The sequence below is a fragment of the Balaenoptera ricei genome, chromosome 17 (genome assembly GCF_028023285.1).
Source record: "Balaenoptera ricei isolate mBalRic1 chromosome 17, mBalRic1.hap2, whole genome shotgun sequence".
Lineage (NCBI taxonomy): Eukaryota > Metazoa > Chordata > Mammalia > Artiodactyla > Balaenopteridae > Balaenoptera > Balaenoptera ricei.
Window position 1 is genome coordinate 28,208,863 of NC_082655.1, and position 16,994 is coordinate 28,225,856.

The following is a 16,994-nucleotide window of genomic DNA, read 5'->3' on the forward strand; positions in this document are numbered from 1 at the left end:
TTGGCTAATCTCATGCTTTATTCCTCACCACTCATCTCAGGTATCATATTCTTCTGGAATCTGTCCCTCATCCATCTCCATCCTCACAGGATGCTCCTACCCCCAGCCAAGTGCCCCTCCTCTGTGCCCCTACAGCACAAACTACAAACTAGAAAGCTCTTTCAACTATTTAAAGTATTTCATGATTTGTTGGTACAGCAACTTGGAGGTGGTATATCTGCTTACAAATCAAAAATTTCTAAAAGTTTTTTTTTTGATGAAATAAGTACATACAAACATAAGGGATCAAAAGAAACTGTATTTTGAAGAAATTTGATTTTTGTGATTAAAGCTAATACATTTTATATATTACAAAAATATTTTTAGTATATTTTCTTGAAAATGCCATAGACTTTTTCTTGTTGTGCAACAAAATAGCTCTTAAATAAGCAGTTCTTGTATTTGTGTTTTCAACCTGTTCTTCAGAATAGCACTTCAGTTGCTTCCTGAAAAGCAAAAACAATACAAATATTTTTAAGAAAATACAGTGTGATTTTAAAATATGTTTTATTAATTTTAGCTTTTTCTAATATTTCATGGTATGGTTAATAAGGCAAAACTTAGTATTTCAGAGTTTACCAATTTAATGTGCTCTTGTGTGGAACCATGGAGAGAGAATAGTGGTGCTTGTATATTGTATTTTTCACATTCAAGTTTTGTCATTTTATTTAGTGTAATTTCATAACTCTCTTAAAAGTAAAATACTGTTAATTCAGAATGAAAAGTTATAAAAAACCCATAATTTCATTTCATCAATGGGCTATGATTTGAACGTGCCCCACCCCCAAATTCATATGTTTTAAAGCCTAGTGTCCAATGTGATGGTATTAGGAGGTAGAGCCTTTGATAGGTGCTTAGGTCTTGAGGGTGGAGCCCTCATGAATGGGATTAGTATTTTTATAAGAGACCCCACAGAACACCCATCCCCTTACACCATGTAAAGATACAGTGAGACGTCTGCAACCCAGAAGAGGGGCCTCATTTGACCATGCTGGCACCCTGACCTCAGACTTCGGCCTCCAGAATTGTGAGAAATAAATTTCTGTTGTTTTTAAGCCACTCAGTCTTTGGTATTTTGTTATAGCAGCCTGAAAGGACTAAGACAATAGTGTTTAAGTCTTCTTATGTCTTAACTGAAGAATGATAGATTATTTAGTAGCAAAGGGGAAGCTGTTGATTAATTTTTTATCTGAAAAAAATGTCCTAAAAAACACCAAGAAGAATATCATTTACTAATGACTTGAAAATAGAATTTTCTGAATTTTGTAAAATCCCAAAGTTGTCAAGTACAAGCAGGAAGAAAGTCAGTGAAGATAATTAGGAAAAAAATGCATTTAATGAGGAAACACAAAATGAACAAATATATAATAAGGAGTACCTATACCTTATATTTTAATGCTTCTGGGAAGAAACAAATGAACTTAAGCAATACCTATCACGCTATTATAAAATAGACAACAAGTTTTACTTTTATTAGAATTCTGGAGACAGGAAAACAGGCATTAAAATACAATAACTTGTGTGTTGGTCTTTACCTTTTGTCTCTCAGCTCCAAACCCACCCTGCTATATTAGCTTTAAGAGGCCAGGGCTGGGTCTCTTCAAAGCGTTCTTCTCCCTTGACAGCTGGTTTCTAATTAGTTTCTACCATGAGGAGGGAAGAACGGATTATTTCCTCCTGAAGTCCCAGCCTCCAGTTGTTCTGCTACTCCCAGAACCGGCCTTATTGTTTCCTTTCATCCTGACCTTATTTATTTTTAAATTTAAAATCTAGTCTTCGCTTTTACTACTGAAATATTTCAGTATTCTTCTAAATTATTACCCCATCTCAAATTCACGGCAACTCGTGGCCACAGCGAATGGTTCAGGAATGGGTATGTGGCCCAAGCAAGGTCAATGACATAGCTTTGGGACTTTTGCTGGAAGTGCTGGGAAAGAGGTTTGCTCTTTCTGGATTAGCTGTTGGGCCAGTAGACTGTAAACATGAAGATGCTGGTGGTACCTGTACCATGAGGGTTGGGGCGCCTGATGAAGAGTCTGCCTGGGAGTGAATCTGCCACCAAGAAGAATAGAGCTGAGAGATGGAGAGACACAGGTTCTAGATGATGCCATTTGAGCCCTTGGTTCTCACTGTGGCAGAAATCAGACTACTTCTGGACTTCTCCATTAAGTGAGTTCACTTTACTGCCTAAACCAATTGGAGCTGAGCTTCTGCCCTTTGCAACTGAAAGAGTCCTGATGTAACCTGCATTTCTCATTCCCCACACTCTTATACGCCATCCTATAGTGTGAAAAACATTTCCGTAGGGTGGTCTTGTCTCTACCATTGAAGCTCTAACTTTCTCAATGGCTGAGATCGTGTCTTTCTGCCTGTGGTGCCATGCTGCACTCAGTCTTTATTTAGTAAACATTTTCTGGTACCTCAGTATGTGGAGACAAACAGAGAAAAAGTGAACTGTGCTTACCGAGAATTCAGTTCAAAATCAAAACTGCCGTCGTAAATATTTCCAAGAGCAACACTCTTCCCACCAGACAGCTGACTACTGTAGTCACTGTCTGGGCAGCTGTGCCCACAGCAGACACTTTGCTGTTGCTGCTGCCACCGCCGCTGCCGCTACTGCCACTGCTAGAGACAGACTGCGCGGCTAGGCTGAAAGTCCTGGACTCCACCTGAACGACGCCATCCAGGATAAATTCAATCTTAAAATCTTTTCCTAGGGAAAAAAAAATCATCACAGTGTCTGACTTCCTTTTATTATTTGCTTGCTGTCGTACAATTCCAATTGGGTTTTCATTGACTTACAAATACTGTGTAACCCCTAACGAAGTATTTTTGGAAATTGAGTCAAATAAATTAAAGTATAAACAAGTGTAGAGAGGGTCTCAGAGTCAGAAGAGTTCTATCTGCCCAACAACTATGGGCAGGAGGACTCTGGGTAGATTTTCTTTCTGCAGCATCAGTACCTACTTCTTAGGGGTTCTTTCCTAGTGCCCAGAGGCTGTTTGAAATGAAGGACAGTAGGGAAGGGAGGTGAGGGTGAAATGAAGGACAATAGGGAAGGGAGGTGAGGGTACTGAACCTCTGTCTGATCCCCATACACTTGACCGAGAAGTGAAGAAGCTGCAGCCTCAGTTGGGGGAGGTGGGGATGGATACTGAACTTTTTATTTTGAAAAACTTCAAACGTAAGAGTTGAAAGCATAGTACCACAAACACCCATACGCCCTCGACTTAGACTCAACCATTTTTAACTGTTTTCCACATTTGCTTTAAGTCAGATGCTATTTTCGTGTTGCAAGATCGTGATCCCTTTCTTTTTACCCAAGGTAGACAAGCTTGAAGAAACACGTTAGATATATTTAGAGTGTGAAACACCCATCTAAATATTTCTTAATCCATATGTTAAACCTTCCCACAGTTTTGAATATCAGTTAACCAATATATTTTTCCATGACATAATTTCTTCTTGGACCACTGCTATCATTAATAGTGGTTACCGTAAAATAGATAGCTAGTGGGAAGCAGCCACATAGCACAGGGAGATCAGCTCCGTGTTTTGTGACCATCTAGAGGGGTGGGATAGGGAGGGTGGGAGGGAGGCTCAAGAGGGAGGGAATATGGGGATATATGTATATATATAGCTGATTGACTTTGTTATACAGCAGAAACTAACACAACATTGTAAAGCAATTATACTCCAATAAAGATGTAAAAAAAATAAAATAAAAATAAAGTGAACTGCCAAATTAAAAAAAAAAATAGTAGTTACCATACAGAGCAGAATGTGCAATACTTGGCATAATTCCAAAGTTTTCATTCTTCTGTTTTTTTTCTATTATCTTAAAAAAAAATAATGTCTGTTTTCATTCGTCTTTTCTTTTTCAGGAGAGAATATATTGACCACATTGTGCTTTCTATAGCAATGCATTCTATAACTTTCAAGGTGGATAGACATTGTTCCATAGAATTTTCTGCCACTGTTACAATTCCTGACAATGGTGTTTTTAAGTCTTTCTTTTTTTTCAGTTTGAAAAAACTGAATTTTTGTGGCAGGCATATTTTTTTCTTAAAGATTTTGATGTGTGAAGAATTTAGATATTTTTGCTTTGTTTTCATGTTTTTTTCTCCTGCAGTATTGTGAGGAATGCCAGGCTAGGCTAGTGGAGAGGCCACTCCATGGAGGAGAAGTGAAGAACTCAGCCAAAATCCAAGATCAAAACCTCAGTGACACGACTCCAATCAAGCCATCCCAGCTGAAGGCCCAGACGTCATCAAACAGAGATGAACCATCCCAAATTCCTGACCCACATTATTGTGAGCAAATGAAATCATTGTTGTTTTGAGCCATTAGATTTAGGGCTGGTTTGTTAAGTAGCATTAGAAACTGAAACAAGTGCTGTGTATCACATAGGTTGCTAAATAAACGTGTCCCAAATGTTATTATCCATTAGTAATATTATTTTAATCCAGATTGTTCAAAAGATGCAGTCTCAGCTGTTTATTTTCTTCTTCCACTTTTTTCTTACCTAATTCTCACATTTTTATTTTCTGTGTGAGAAACTACAACCCATGCCTTCTCTACCCCGTGGCCCCTGCCTTGCTCTTTAGGGAGCTATAAGTAGAAGAGGGTGTGGTGCCACTGGATCAGGCTGGCCTAATCTGCAAGGGGATTTCCCACAGTGCAGTAATTAAGTGGGATACCTACTAGAAAGTGTTACAAGAAAGACGCTTTATTCATTTTCTTACATATGCTTTGTTGTTACTGCAGTTTTACAGTTAATCTAAAAACTGGCTAACTGATTTAAAAATAATAAAGAGATGACTATATTTGACCTTCCTTACTATACACAACCCGAGAACTGAAACCCTACACTTGATGGAAAAAAAGCAAGACAGAAAGCAAGAAATAAGGAAGGAAGGAAGGAAGGCAGGCAGGCAGGAAGGAAGGGAATTAGAAACAATGACTGTTCTCCATAGCAAATAAGATAGACACTCTAAGGGAAGCTTTGAACTCTTAAAGGAAATATACTGGATAAAAGGAGAGCACTATTTTGTTATCACAAAAACATCAAAACCTACATTACTGCTTCAGCACTCCAGTGACCTTGGTTACGTTGGAACATTGCCTTTGGAAGTGGTAGTTTGGAGACCTTGATCCTCAGGTTGGGTCTTTGTCACTGCGCACCTCTTGAGTCCACCTTCCTGGGGAGGTGGGCAACCTTCTCTCAGGCAGGGTTCTTGTCAAGTTCCTCATTTCCCATAAAAGGGTCCCAGTCCTACTGCCATTTAGGCTGACTGTTAATGAATTAGGCTCTGTCCTTAGTCACCAGGCTTACTGGACACTCCAGGTACTTGTCCCAGAGCACAATGTTGAACTCATTGCCACTGGATTCCCATCAAACTCTAGGTTGAGATATTGTTGCCCAGTAGGCAGATCAAACTTATCTGGTGTAGGGCATCATCAAAGCACGAGGAAACAACAAATAAGGAAAAAATTCTTTTGGAATGATTTTAGCTTTTGATATTTAGTTCTTATGGAAAAAAAAAAACCAGATTATTGTTAGATATTCTTTAACTTCTCTTACTCTTTACTTTGGCTTCTATTCTGACCTTTAGTGTGGGTGTGTGTTTGAAATAACCGTGCTTAGAAGAGTGAGGACCACAATAAAACTTCTTCAGGAGTTCGGGCCTATAAAGGTTGAGGTAAACAGATTAACGGAGGCCTGTCTCCAGTACAAGGAGTCTATTTCATTCTTTTCTTTTCTTTTCTTTTTCAGTTTGTAGCTATTTAATGATGAGGTCAAATTTGTTAAATCTGGCGATTGCTTGAACTTCAGAGGAGGTTGATCCAGTGGCTCTGTGTTGTCCTTGATGACCTGATTCTTCTGCCTTCCATGGGTAAGCATCATCATAAGGCTGTTTTCTCTCATGGTGTATTTCATTCTTTTCGATACTGAATAAGCTATCATCAATAGAGGCCTGTTTTTTGGACATATCATTTTTGCCTTGGTAGAAAGGCTTTTACCAGTTGGAGTTATGCCATCAATCCATATGAAGATAATATAAGAAACCTCACTGTGGAAGTTATGACTGTATTTACTGTTGAAGATAACATGTATTTACTGTTGAAGATATCATGTATTTACATGTTGACGATGTCATGAGTATACTTCATGAGAACTCATAGGAGACATTTGTTCTGATCTCAGAGCAAGCTGTGATTCTCCACAGCAACTGGTCTATCTGCAGAGGACTGTGAATCATGGTAATGTTCATGTTTTCTCCTTTGCATTGGCTTTCAGAAAGACTAGAACCCACCTTCCAGCCCAACTCTGAACTCCTGCATGGGCCATTAAAATTTTATAACACTATATTATCCTTTCTTTTCTTGAATTTGAAAAATCTATATATTAAGTTTTCTTATTATAAATGTCATACATACATAGTGAGAAAATTTAGAAAAATACACACATGGATAAAGAAGAAAATACGAATCATGATATAATTTTGATGTACATCCTCAAGTTACCTGTTTTAATTCCCTTAATTGCTTATTTTATTTTTCACTTTGTTGTGCATATTAAATATATTTTTGTAAGCTAGACATTCTGATTTCTATAATTTATTGACCAGTGTAGTATAGACTGCTTTGTTCATTAAAAGGAAATTATAATTGTCCCTATTTATGGGTATATATGTGAGGATCCAAAATAGTACACTCACCTGTTCTAAGAAGAGTAAGATCTGTGTAGTTGGCCCAACAGCTGCTAAATGGAATTGTTGTATTTCCACTAAGACCACTGATTTGGTTATTACTGGAGTCCTTTAGTACGGCCTTCAAAGTCAGTGAAGTAATCCCAACTGATACACAATTACCCTAAAGAAAAAAATAGTAGAGAATTATAACAATTGTCCTGTTCCCATGCTTTTTTTAAGAAAGATATTTGGAACTTTATTTTTTTTAATGCCTCATTTCAAATTTTAAATCTATAGAAGCTCCTTTTCCTGCACAAAGAGTTTGGGCAGTGGAGCAAATTCACTGAAAAGAAACATTTTTAAAACAGCAAAAGGTGATATGCATAGATATTAGTCCAACTTTGAAGAGGCAGTGCAATCCTTAGGTTGCCAGTCTACCAGGATTAGTGAAGTCGGTTCACCCTCCAGAATTTATAGCTTAATTCTTCCACTTAAGTAAATCTTTGAGTTATAACTTACATCAGCATCTACTGCCTTTACGGAAGGTTGCTGAGAAAATGGCTGTCCCAGCTGTGTTGCCACCGGCTGAGTGATCACTGACAGCGAGGACAAAAAGGCCACATGATGAACAGGAAATGCAAACCTTTCAACTGGTTGGGCAGTCACCTGTAAATGGTCATGAGTGATGAAGTGGTTTTCACATGATAAACTACATTCAGTAGCAAACTCATCTTAGCCAGGCTAAATGTTATATCATTGTTTATTTAAAAGTATGTTTAATACGTTGAGTCAATATTATTATAATATTTCCTCTAGAGCAAATTTATGAAGCATTGTCGTAAATAGTCAAAGCAAAGCACATTTTATACCAATACATAATTTTTAGAAGATAGGCTCCTTTTTCAACTACTTTATCATTTTAGTAATACTGTAAAAAAATAACCCACAATAAATTAGAAAGACATGTTCTCTAAATTATTGTATTGAAATAGAAAAATAGTTAAAATAAGAAATAAGCAACGTTTTAAATAGCTAAAATGCATTTTTCTAGTCACATTTTCTTACCTTAACCCAGCCAGAATCACTTGGGCTGGGGATAGGACTGGTAATAGACATGGAAGAGATATTAAATCCAAGGATACTACTGGTTTTTCCTAAAATTACAGCTTGTCCAAGAGAACCAGCAATTTCTTGGAGTTCAGATAACTGCATCTGACCTATGAGGAAACAGTGTTATGACATGTGGATTATAAGAATATGGTATAGTGAGAACACGTGAGAATATCTCACTTTCGTTTATGTTTGTGCTGCTCGCTCCATCCACATTATAGAATTCTACAGCTCTCTAACTGTACATGAGCTAAACATGACTAAGTCATACTAAGGAGGTCAGGAAAATAAAAAACTCAGTAGAATATGTTTCTTAAGCTGGAATTAAAGAAAAAACAAAGGTAGATAAAATAAATTCAAGAAAAATGAGTGAGAGCATGCTGAGAAAACTACTTTCCTCTGTCATCCTCTGTTTAGAAGTGAAGTACTATCATGTATGTCTATCATCGCATATCACTTTTTAAAGATTGAGTGTTAATTGTGGAATGGAAGGATAATTAACATCATCGGGTTTGTAGTATGAATTAATCAGTTGCTAATGTTAGCATTAAATTACTAACAAAAAATTGTTATTTGCTCTGGACATTGACGATTTTCAAGGTTAATTCTAACACTGTAGGTAGTTTCTGTTCCCTTTTTCTAGCTTGGCAGTTCCTCTTAAACCTACTGTCCCCCTAATGCTCTTTACGTTATGAAGGGACACCTCTACACGCTGTACTCCTTTTGTGAGAAGCCTGGAACTCTTGCTTGAACCCTTCTTCTACTTCACCTCTCCCCCACACCATTTAATCAGTTCTCAATTTCTAAATCTGCCTCCACTGCCCAAATCCTAGTTAACCCAGCAGCAGCAGAGATACTAAAACAGCTTTTAAACTGGCTTTCTTGTCTCCATTCTCTCCCTCTTGCACTCCGTTCCATACACTGTAGTCAGAGTGATCGTTTAAGAAACCGCAGCCAGGATGTTTTGGTGTACTGTTCCTACGATTCTAGCACTTACGATTCTTCCGCATCCACAGTCATGCCTTACGGACTTCAATCATTGAGTTTCTTCCATGAAGGCTAAGCCCTGAAGCTTAGCGTGCTCGGGAAGAAGGAGGCAATGCTCTCGGGCAGCAGGTCTCACGCGACACTTTGAAAATCACACTCTTGGGGAATTTCAGTCCCTGTCCATTGGAAAGGTGTCTTTGGTTGATTCAGACTCTTTGGGGTAAATGGCCGTCTAGCGGGCTCCCCCCGCCACTCCCTCCACACACTCTCCTGCAAGATGGCTTCCCAGGTAGGAGGGCTCACGTGGCAGCAGTACAAAGCAGCTTCATGTCCATACACTACAACTACCACCTCTCCTCACTGGTTTTCGGTGCAGGGTGGCCAGTCTGACCAGGCTGCACTGTTAACAGGTTCTCTCTGACCATTTGATGTGTGAAGGCATCCATTTCTGCTGACTGCCTTCTAGAAACCAAAGATCTTAACTTGAAGAGCTCTTATTCCTGACATGACTCTTTATCCAGAGGTCCCCTCAGCACTTAAGTAACTGCTTTCTAGGACATCTGGGAACTTCTGGATCTCCTGGCACTATGTGAAGGCTGTGGGGAGTTAGGAGTATTACTATGAATACATGCACATCTTTCTTGCCACTTCCCAATATTTTGCTGTGATGTCACTCCTTGCCAGGTTGTAGGGCTTTCCTCAAGACCTCAAACCCTACCCCAATCTAAGTCTGGGAAACATGCCATTGGTCTGTCCTTCCTCCTGCCCCTATTTCCATGTTCTTAGACTGTATTATGCCTGTATCTGGATAAATCTAACAAGATAAAACTGCTTTAAGGGGGTGGAGGGTGGGAGAGGTTATGTGTGAAGCAGTTTAGATCACATATAGGAAATAAATCACAGTTTCTTTGGACATCTGAGTGGCTAGTGCGGTAAATACTGGACCCCAATACATGTAAGGGCTTACCAGGGATTTCTAAGAGTCAGTGAGCAATCTATATATGTGGGATGGACCTGCTACAACTCCTAGACTAAATTAACAGACTATGTTGAGCCCAAAGCCCTGATTCTGTAGCTACAAGGAAATACAAGTTTGATGAAGGAAAGTAACCTATGACTGGGCAGAGAACATCACCGTGAGATCTGGTTGCAACACAAGCCTATGCTTCCTGTTTCCTTCAACAAAGAGAGTTGATCAGCACCTCATTCCATTCATGCAAGCCTTTGCACAGGCTTATCGCCACAAGGGAAGAACCTTCTGCCTGCCTAACTGGTAGAATTCCAAAACAGCAATGTGGCAGGTGCATGGGGTTAAAGCTCAGAAGCAAACCTCCTGGAGAAATGAGTGATGACCCCTAGTGGCAGAAGATGAGAACTTCACCCAGTACCTAAGTTTACACATAAGAGAGCCTGGGAGTTTAATGAAAAAGATGCTGGACAGGAATAGGGTAATCAGGATTTTCTGAGTCTGAAAATCATACAGCGTGGAGGCTCTCTTTATGAACAAGTCTTATTTGTGAAACTTTTATAATAGTAGTCAATTATTTGACCACATTATTAAGTGGACCCTTCTCCCAGGGCCTTGAAAGTTAAAGCCCCTCCCAGGACTTGTACAAGTAAAGGGTCCTTTAGCTTAAGCTTCATTAGCTGGATGGTAATATTCCTCTGACAGAGACCCAGACCTCATCTTCTTGGAGAGGGGTATGCCTAGGTGAGAGTACTTGTGCTTGACCACTAGAGACAACGGTACAGTTGGGAATTAGCAGCTGGGGATGCGATTGCATGTCAAGAGGCCAGGAAAGTTCAGTTGCACCACAAGAGAGGCTGATACAGAGCAGAGAAGACCACCCATGCTGTCGCAAAGACTATGAAGACAAGAGGGCAGCAAGAGGGCCTGAGGTCAGGAAAGCCCTTTAGTATTCAGATACCAACTTGAACAGATGGAGAGGAAGAAAATCTGAAGGGCTGAACATTTACCCAAATGCCCACCCAAACTGAGTCACCTTAAGGAAATCATAATTTAAGCCAGCAAAATTTCCTCTGATGGGATAGCTGAGCTTATTTTTATCTCTGATACCTGGAAAATAGGGTATGAGGGACTTCCCTGGTGGCGCAGTGGTTAAAAATCCCCCTGCCAATGCAGGGGACATAGGTTCGATCCCTGATCCGGGAAGATCCCACACGCCGTGGAGCAACTAAGCCTGTGCACCACAACTACTGAGCCTGCGCTCTAGAGCCCGTGTGCCACAACTACTGAGCCCATGTGCCACAACTACTGAGCCCGTGTGCCACAACTACTGAAGCCTGCGCGCCTAGAGCCCGTGCTCCACAATGAGAGAAGCCACCACAATGAGAAGCCCGCGCACCGCAACGAAGAGCAGCCCCTGCTCATCGCAACTAGAGAAAGCCCGAGCACAGCAACCGAGACCCAACACAGCCAAAAATAAATAAATAAATAAAATTTTTTAAAAAAGGAAATAGGGTATGAGGAGTGAGGGACAGAGAAAGGGGTGATGGATGGTAAGGCTGATTAGGTCAATCATAGAAATTAAAGACAGAACATATTCTGGCACATTTGCACTTGTTGGTATAAATATGTGACTTTACTCTGGAAATCTAACCCACCACTCCACCTCTCAGAATCGTCTATTATGTCCCTTAGGAAAACATCCACTGTCCTCTTGGCTTACAAAAGGGAGACTTCTTGTGGTTTCCCACAATCTAGCACCTGCCTCCTTCTCAACCTTGTCTCTGGCAGCTTGTCCTTCCTGATGCCTTTGCTGCAGACCTATTGGACCCTTTCCAGTTCTTCAAATATACCAAACTCACCAACTACTTCCTCAGCCTCCAGCATTCTTACCTCCCACTTTTCACTGACCAGCTCTTTTCACCCGTAATCTTTCAGCTATAAGGTCACTTCCTTAGGTCACCTCTAGGATCTTTTATGTTAGGTCAAATCCTTTTGTTGAAGTAATTAACTTCTACAATAACAAAACAGAGGTTGAAGTTCCTTCAAAATTCAAAATAGTTTGGGAGTAGAGCAGGGAGAAGGGTCTCTAGGCCCTTATAGGGTTCAGGATGTGGGGTTGGTGGGATTTCCTGAGGCCTGGTTTACCAAGCCTTAATAGGGTTATTTATGGATGTGGTTTTGAATTACATTACTCTGTCTCAAATGTCTACTTTTCATACCTGTAGTGTCATTGGTTATGAACTGAGGGGGAGAATCTCCAATCTCCAGTTCAACTGTGAGTCCCGTGGATCTCTTCCTTCGCAGACTCTCCCCTCGTATTACTTTGCTGACACGGATTTTGTCACTTGATATCTTCAGGAACAAGGCAAGATTTCTAACCAGATTATGAGACCTATAAAAGTCATCTTCTGTTACAGCAGGTAATTGGAAAGAGACATATATGACTGAGGTGGTGTGGATTTCAACAGGTATAGTTCCTTTAACCAAAAGGTAAAGCATCTGGTAGGTTCTATCAAAGTAGTTTTCACCAAGGACACTGGAATTCAGGTTAGGAAGGAATTGCTCTATGAACGAAAAAAGCCAAAATAGCACAGTTAAATTTATTTACATTATCATAATTACCATGCAGTATTTAATATTTGTTTAAATCTAGGAAATTTTGAAAAAGTTCAACATTATCATTCTTTCATAGGAAAATATGCATATTAAAAACAAAAACACTTATAAAACTGACATGCAAAATTAGAGTCAATTTTTAAAATAATACCATTAATAATCATTATACATTAAATTTATTTTAAAAAACAATTAGCTATAGACACATACAAATGAGAAATAAAATCTAATTATGAACCAGGAGCCTATGTTGTAACACTATTTACATTTTCAGAATTTTAAAGCCTTGACTAAAGGCATTTGGTAATTTAAAAATGTAAGTTTAACTTTAACAGCCATCTAGTTTATGCGGTGCTATATACCATCTCTTAAGGAAAAATGATGATTCAGTGCTTCTATTTTTACTAAGGACAAAAGTATGTAATACAAATGAAGTATTTTACAAATACTAAAACATCTCAGAAGGCTCTTACATCAATAAAAGAAGTTTACATTTCAGCCTGAAAACTCTTTAGTCAACACAAAAAAATTCTACTAGGGCATTGAATTTTGTTAAAGTGATTGAAATTATATATACATATATATATGTAATGAATAAATATATAAATGATTTCAGGGCAGAGTATAAACAACGTCCAAGAAGTAATAAATCCACAAACACATATTGAGCCCAAAGTCTGACTGTATAGTAATACTGGAATGTGACACATAGCTTCTTACCACATTTCATGGTGAGGCTTACTAAGAAAAAGAAATTAGAGTCTTAGAAAAAAGAGGTAATTTCTTATTAATGTAATAGACATTCATAACAATGGCATTAAGAAGCCATTTCATTATTACTACATTTTTAAAAATATCTACTAGTATAAGTTCTAGATGCAATTTGGCTTAAACATTCTGTGAATCTGAAGAATGTGCTTTTGTAGTATAAATTGAAGCTGCTCTCAAGCTACTGTTACAGGTGCATACACCACTTATCCTAGCTAACTTTCTCATGTCTTCACAGTAATGGAAGGAATCAGAGACACAGATAATAATAAACATTTTGGGTAATCAAAAAGATATGTATAGATTTCATAATACAGGGATATTATTTTCCATTCCAAGTGTCAAAGCAAAATGTTCATCTAAAAGCAATGCTATTTCAGAAAAAAAAAGTTCTAAAAGGGCAGTGGTGGTATTGTTTTGCAGCCTCGTGTGTAACCAGTTCCCTGTATTAAATTCTGCCTGTTGAGATAATTTTTATTTTCTTGACTTGAACGATAGAGTATTTTGTACCAAAAGCACCGTTTTAAAGAAGAGTTAAAATTTATGAAAATTAAGCTGTAAATATGTGCAATCATTTGTATGTAAAAATAACACACTCTCTTAGCTTCTAAAGAGGCGATGTAGCATAATAGTTAAGCGCGTGGGTTCTAGAGCTAGACTCTCTGTGTTCGGTACCTTGCTCTGCCCCTACCACCTTTGATACTGCTCTGGACTGAACTGTGTCCCCGCCAAATTCATGTGCTGTAGCCATAACCCTCAATGTCACAGTATTTGGAGATGGGGGCCTTGGGGAAATAATTAGGTTTAGATGAAGTCATGAGGGTGGGGAGGGGACTTCATGATGAATTAATGCCTTTGTAAGAAGAGACACCAGAGCACTCTCTCTCTCTCTCTCTCTCCCTCACTTTCTATCTCTGCCACCTGAGAACACAGTGAGAAGGCAGCCATCTGCATGTCAGGAGGGGTGCTCTCACCGAAACCAGACCATACTGGTACCCTGATCTCGTACTAGCAGCCTCCAGAACCGTGAGAAAATAAATTTGTTTTTAAGCCATGTAGTTTTTCGGCATTTTGTTATGGCAGCCCGAGCTAAGACAGAAAGCTTGGCAAATTACTTCACCCCCTTGTGTCTCAGTTTACTCATCTGCGCCTACCTCAAAGTGTTATTATTAGGATATAGTAACCGTTAGTTATTATATACAAAGCACTTAGAACAGTGCCTGACGTATAGTAATGTCTCTGGAAATATCAGATGTTCATATTATTAGTAGAAGTAGGACTTGCTTCACAGACGGTAATGAATATGGGTATCCATTCATACTCTCCTGTCTAGCTTATATTATGATCAACAGCACACATTTATGTAATCGTTAGCCAAGATTATGGGGCACAGCTAAAAAAATGATGATAAGTAGCACATGTGGAAAGGAGTGGATTGGCCTTATTAGTACCTGTTTAATAAAAAAATTCAATGAATAGAGATAAATAAAATCCTGGTCTTGCAACACTGGTAAATGGGTAAGTTAGCTTCTTCCATATATTTCCTTTAAATCCAGAGTTTACTTCATCATATTTACCTCATGGTGCTCAACTAATGCTATGCTAGCTTTCTTGGCAATACTTCTGGTGACTGCCAATGAACTTAGGTTCTGACCTCTATGAAACAGAAGTAAAGCAGAGATAGGGTGAAAATTTTAAGCAAAAAATCTCTTCTGTATGCAGGAATAAGTGAACTAAATGTGTAGAATGTAAATGTTCTCAGGAGGCAAAGGAATATCCATCACACGCACAAACTTATCTGCATGTGTGCAGATAGATAAGAATTCCATCAGGAGTGATCTTTCAGGACACACATGTTATAAATGAACACATTTTAGTGTTTGGTGGACCATGGGTAAAAATTTATTTTCTCTTGTATTTGTCAAGGGCTAAGGAACTAAAAATATTCATAATGAAACATTATAAAGAATTTTATACATAATTAAGTATACATATACAATGTATGCTGTATTTTTCTGAGGAAATACCTGTATACACGTGTCTATTAAGTTCACAGTGTTTCTGTTGGGAGTTCCATACTGTATTCTGGGGGCAGACCAATGAATTGTTCACATAGACATCCAAACGTTGACGCGTGGGGAAAAAAATTCCCACCAGAACAGCCTGTTAAAAATAAACAACATTTTTGCATCTTAAGAGAACAATGAAACAGAATATTTAGAATTTAGCACTTTAAAAATATCCTTTATACATGCCTTCTGTAGAATATTAAAACTAACTTTTATGGATTTAGGATACATATTGAGTTAAAAATTTTAAACAGATTTACATTCAACCATTCATAGAAAAGAATGTAATGTAAGAAAAAAATATTAGAGGACACTCTCTAAATTAAAGAGAGGGTTCCTTTAAAAGATAATGTTCAATACAGGCTTTCAACTCTAGGGGCAGGGGAAACGGGAGAGTTAGCAGTGCTCTGTACAACGCAACCACACACAATTAGGCACTTAATGTTGAAAAAAAATGCTTACCTCTGATATTGGTAATAAGACAAAAAACAAAGTCAAAAAACTAACCTCATTCAATTTTGGTCATTTTTCATGTTCATTCCCCACATTTCATGCTATCAGATATAATCATAATCATAAAGTGAGGAGACTCAGCTTTTGCAAAGGTGGGGAGGAATTTATAAGCTACAGGTAGTTTTGGAATCTTCTTCTGAGATTGTTTGCAGAGGCTCCGAATATTAACAGTCACGTTACTTCAGAGTTACCATTTTTATTTTTAAAATTAAAAATATTCTCTTTTGGGGCTTCCCTGGTGGCGCAGTGGTTGAGAATCTGCCTGCCAATGCAGGGGACACGGGTTCGATCCCTGGTCCAGGAAGATCCCACATGCCGCGGAGCAACTAAGCTCGTGTGCCACAACTACTGAGCCTGTGCTCTAGAGCCCGTGTGCTCCAGACGCGCAGGCTCAGTAATTGTGGCTCACGGGCCTAGTTGCTCCATGGCATGTGGGATCTTCCCAGACAAGGGCTCGAACCCGTGTCCCCTGCATTGGCAGGCAGATTCTCAACCACTGCGCCACCGGGGAAGCCCTCAGTGTCCTTTCTTCACGTTCTACTCTGGGACTTTCAAATCTCATACTCTTAGAAAAGAAAATCTATATTATGAGACTTCTGCTTGACCTCATACTCTTTTTCCACTGACATAGCATATATAAAGTTAATCATCCCAGCTGAATTCCATTTATAGCAGAGTTGACATTACTGAAGATACTTTAGATAATGTGCTGTGATCTCTGAAGTAAATTCCAAAGGTGTATTTCTGCCATATATAAATAATAGCAGCATGGAAGAATGAAAATATAATCCCGAGTGACCAGTTTTAGATGCATGCTATTTTTATGTAAAAGTTCAGGTGTGCCTGCTAATCACACAAGTCGGAAATCACTGTTACCCCTCAAATGTAGAAGCACAAACAAGTGCATATGGGGAGAGGTGTTTGGAACTCATATGTGCTCTCAGGCTGATGAAAACTGTCTGGACTCACAGTATTTTTAGTGGTACCCTACTGGTCCTTGAAAATGAGCTGTAAGGCTGACGATGTTCCAGAGGACAGGGAAGGAGATAAAGTCCTCAGCAGACAGAAATATATGCACATAACACCAATAACTCTTTTTCTTTTTTAGATTTTTAAAAATTTATTACTTCAAATAATTGAACAGAAATAATCTTCATAGAATTACTGAATGACAAAGTGCATTTCTTGACAGTCAATAAATGAAATAGATAATTTTTATTTTTTTAT

The 16,994-nt window shown here is 38.7% G+C and overlaps 1 protein-coding gene across 1 annotated transcript in view; it reads right to left on the reverse strand.

The window, feature by feature from the left end:
• Nucleotides 1-417: 417 nt before the first annotated feature.
• PKHD1L1 (PKHD1 like 1) overlaps nt 418-16,994 on the reverse strand; it is a 150,916-nt gene continuing 134,339 nt past the window's right edge. The window contains exons 72-78 of the mRNA XM_059901432.1: nt 15,213-15,348; nt 12,021-12,365; nt 7,800-7,951; nt 7,254-7,400; nt 6,762-6,915; nt 2,504-2,752; nt 418-485 (exon numbers count right to left, since the gene is read on the reverse strand). Of these exons, the coding sequence (XP_059757415.1) occupies nt 2,511-2,752; nt 6,762-6,915; nt 7,254-7,400; nt 7,800-7,951; nt 12,021-12,365; nt 15,213-15,348 (1,176 nt within the window). The 3' untranslated portion in view covers nt 418-485; nt 2,504-2,510. The remainder of the gene's footprint in view (nt 486-2,503; nt 2,753-6,761; nt 6,916-7,253; nt 7,401-7,799; nt 7,952-12,020; nt 12,366-15,212; nt 15,349-16,994) is intronic.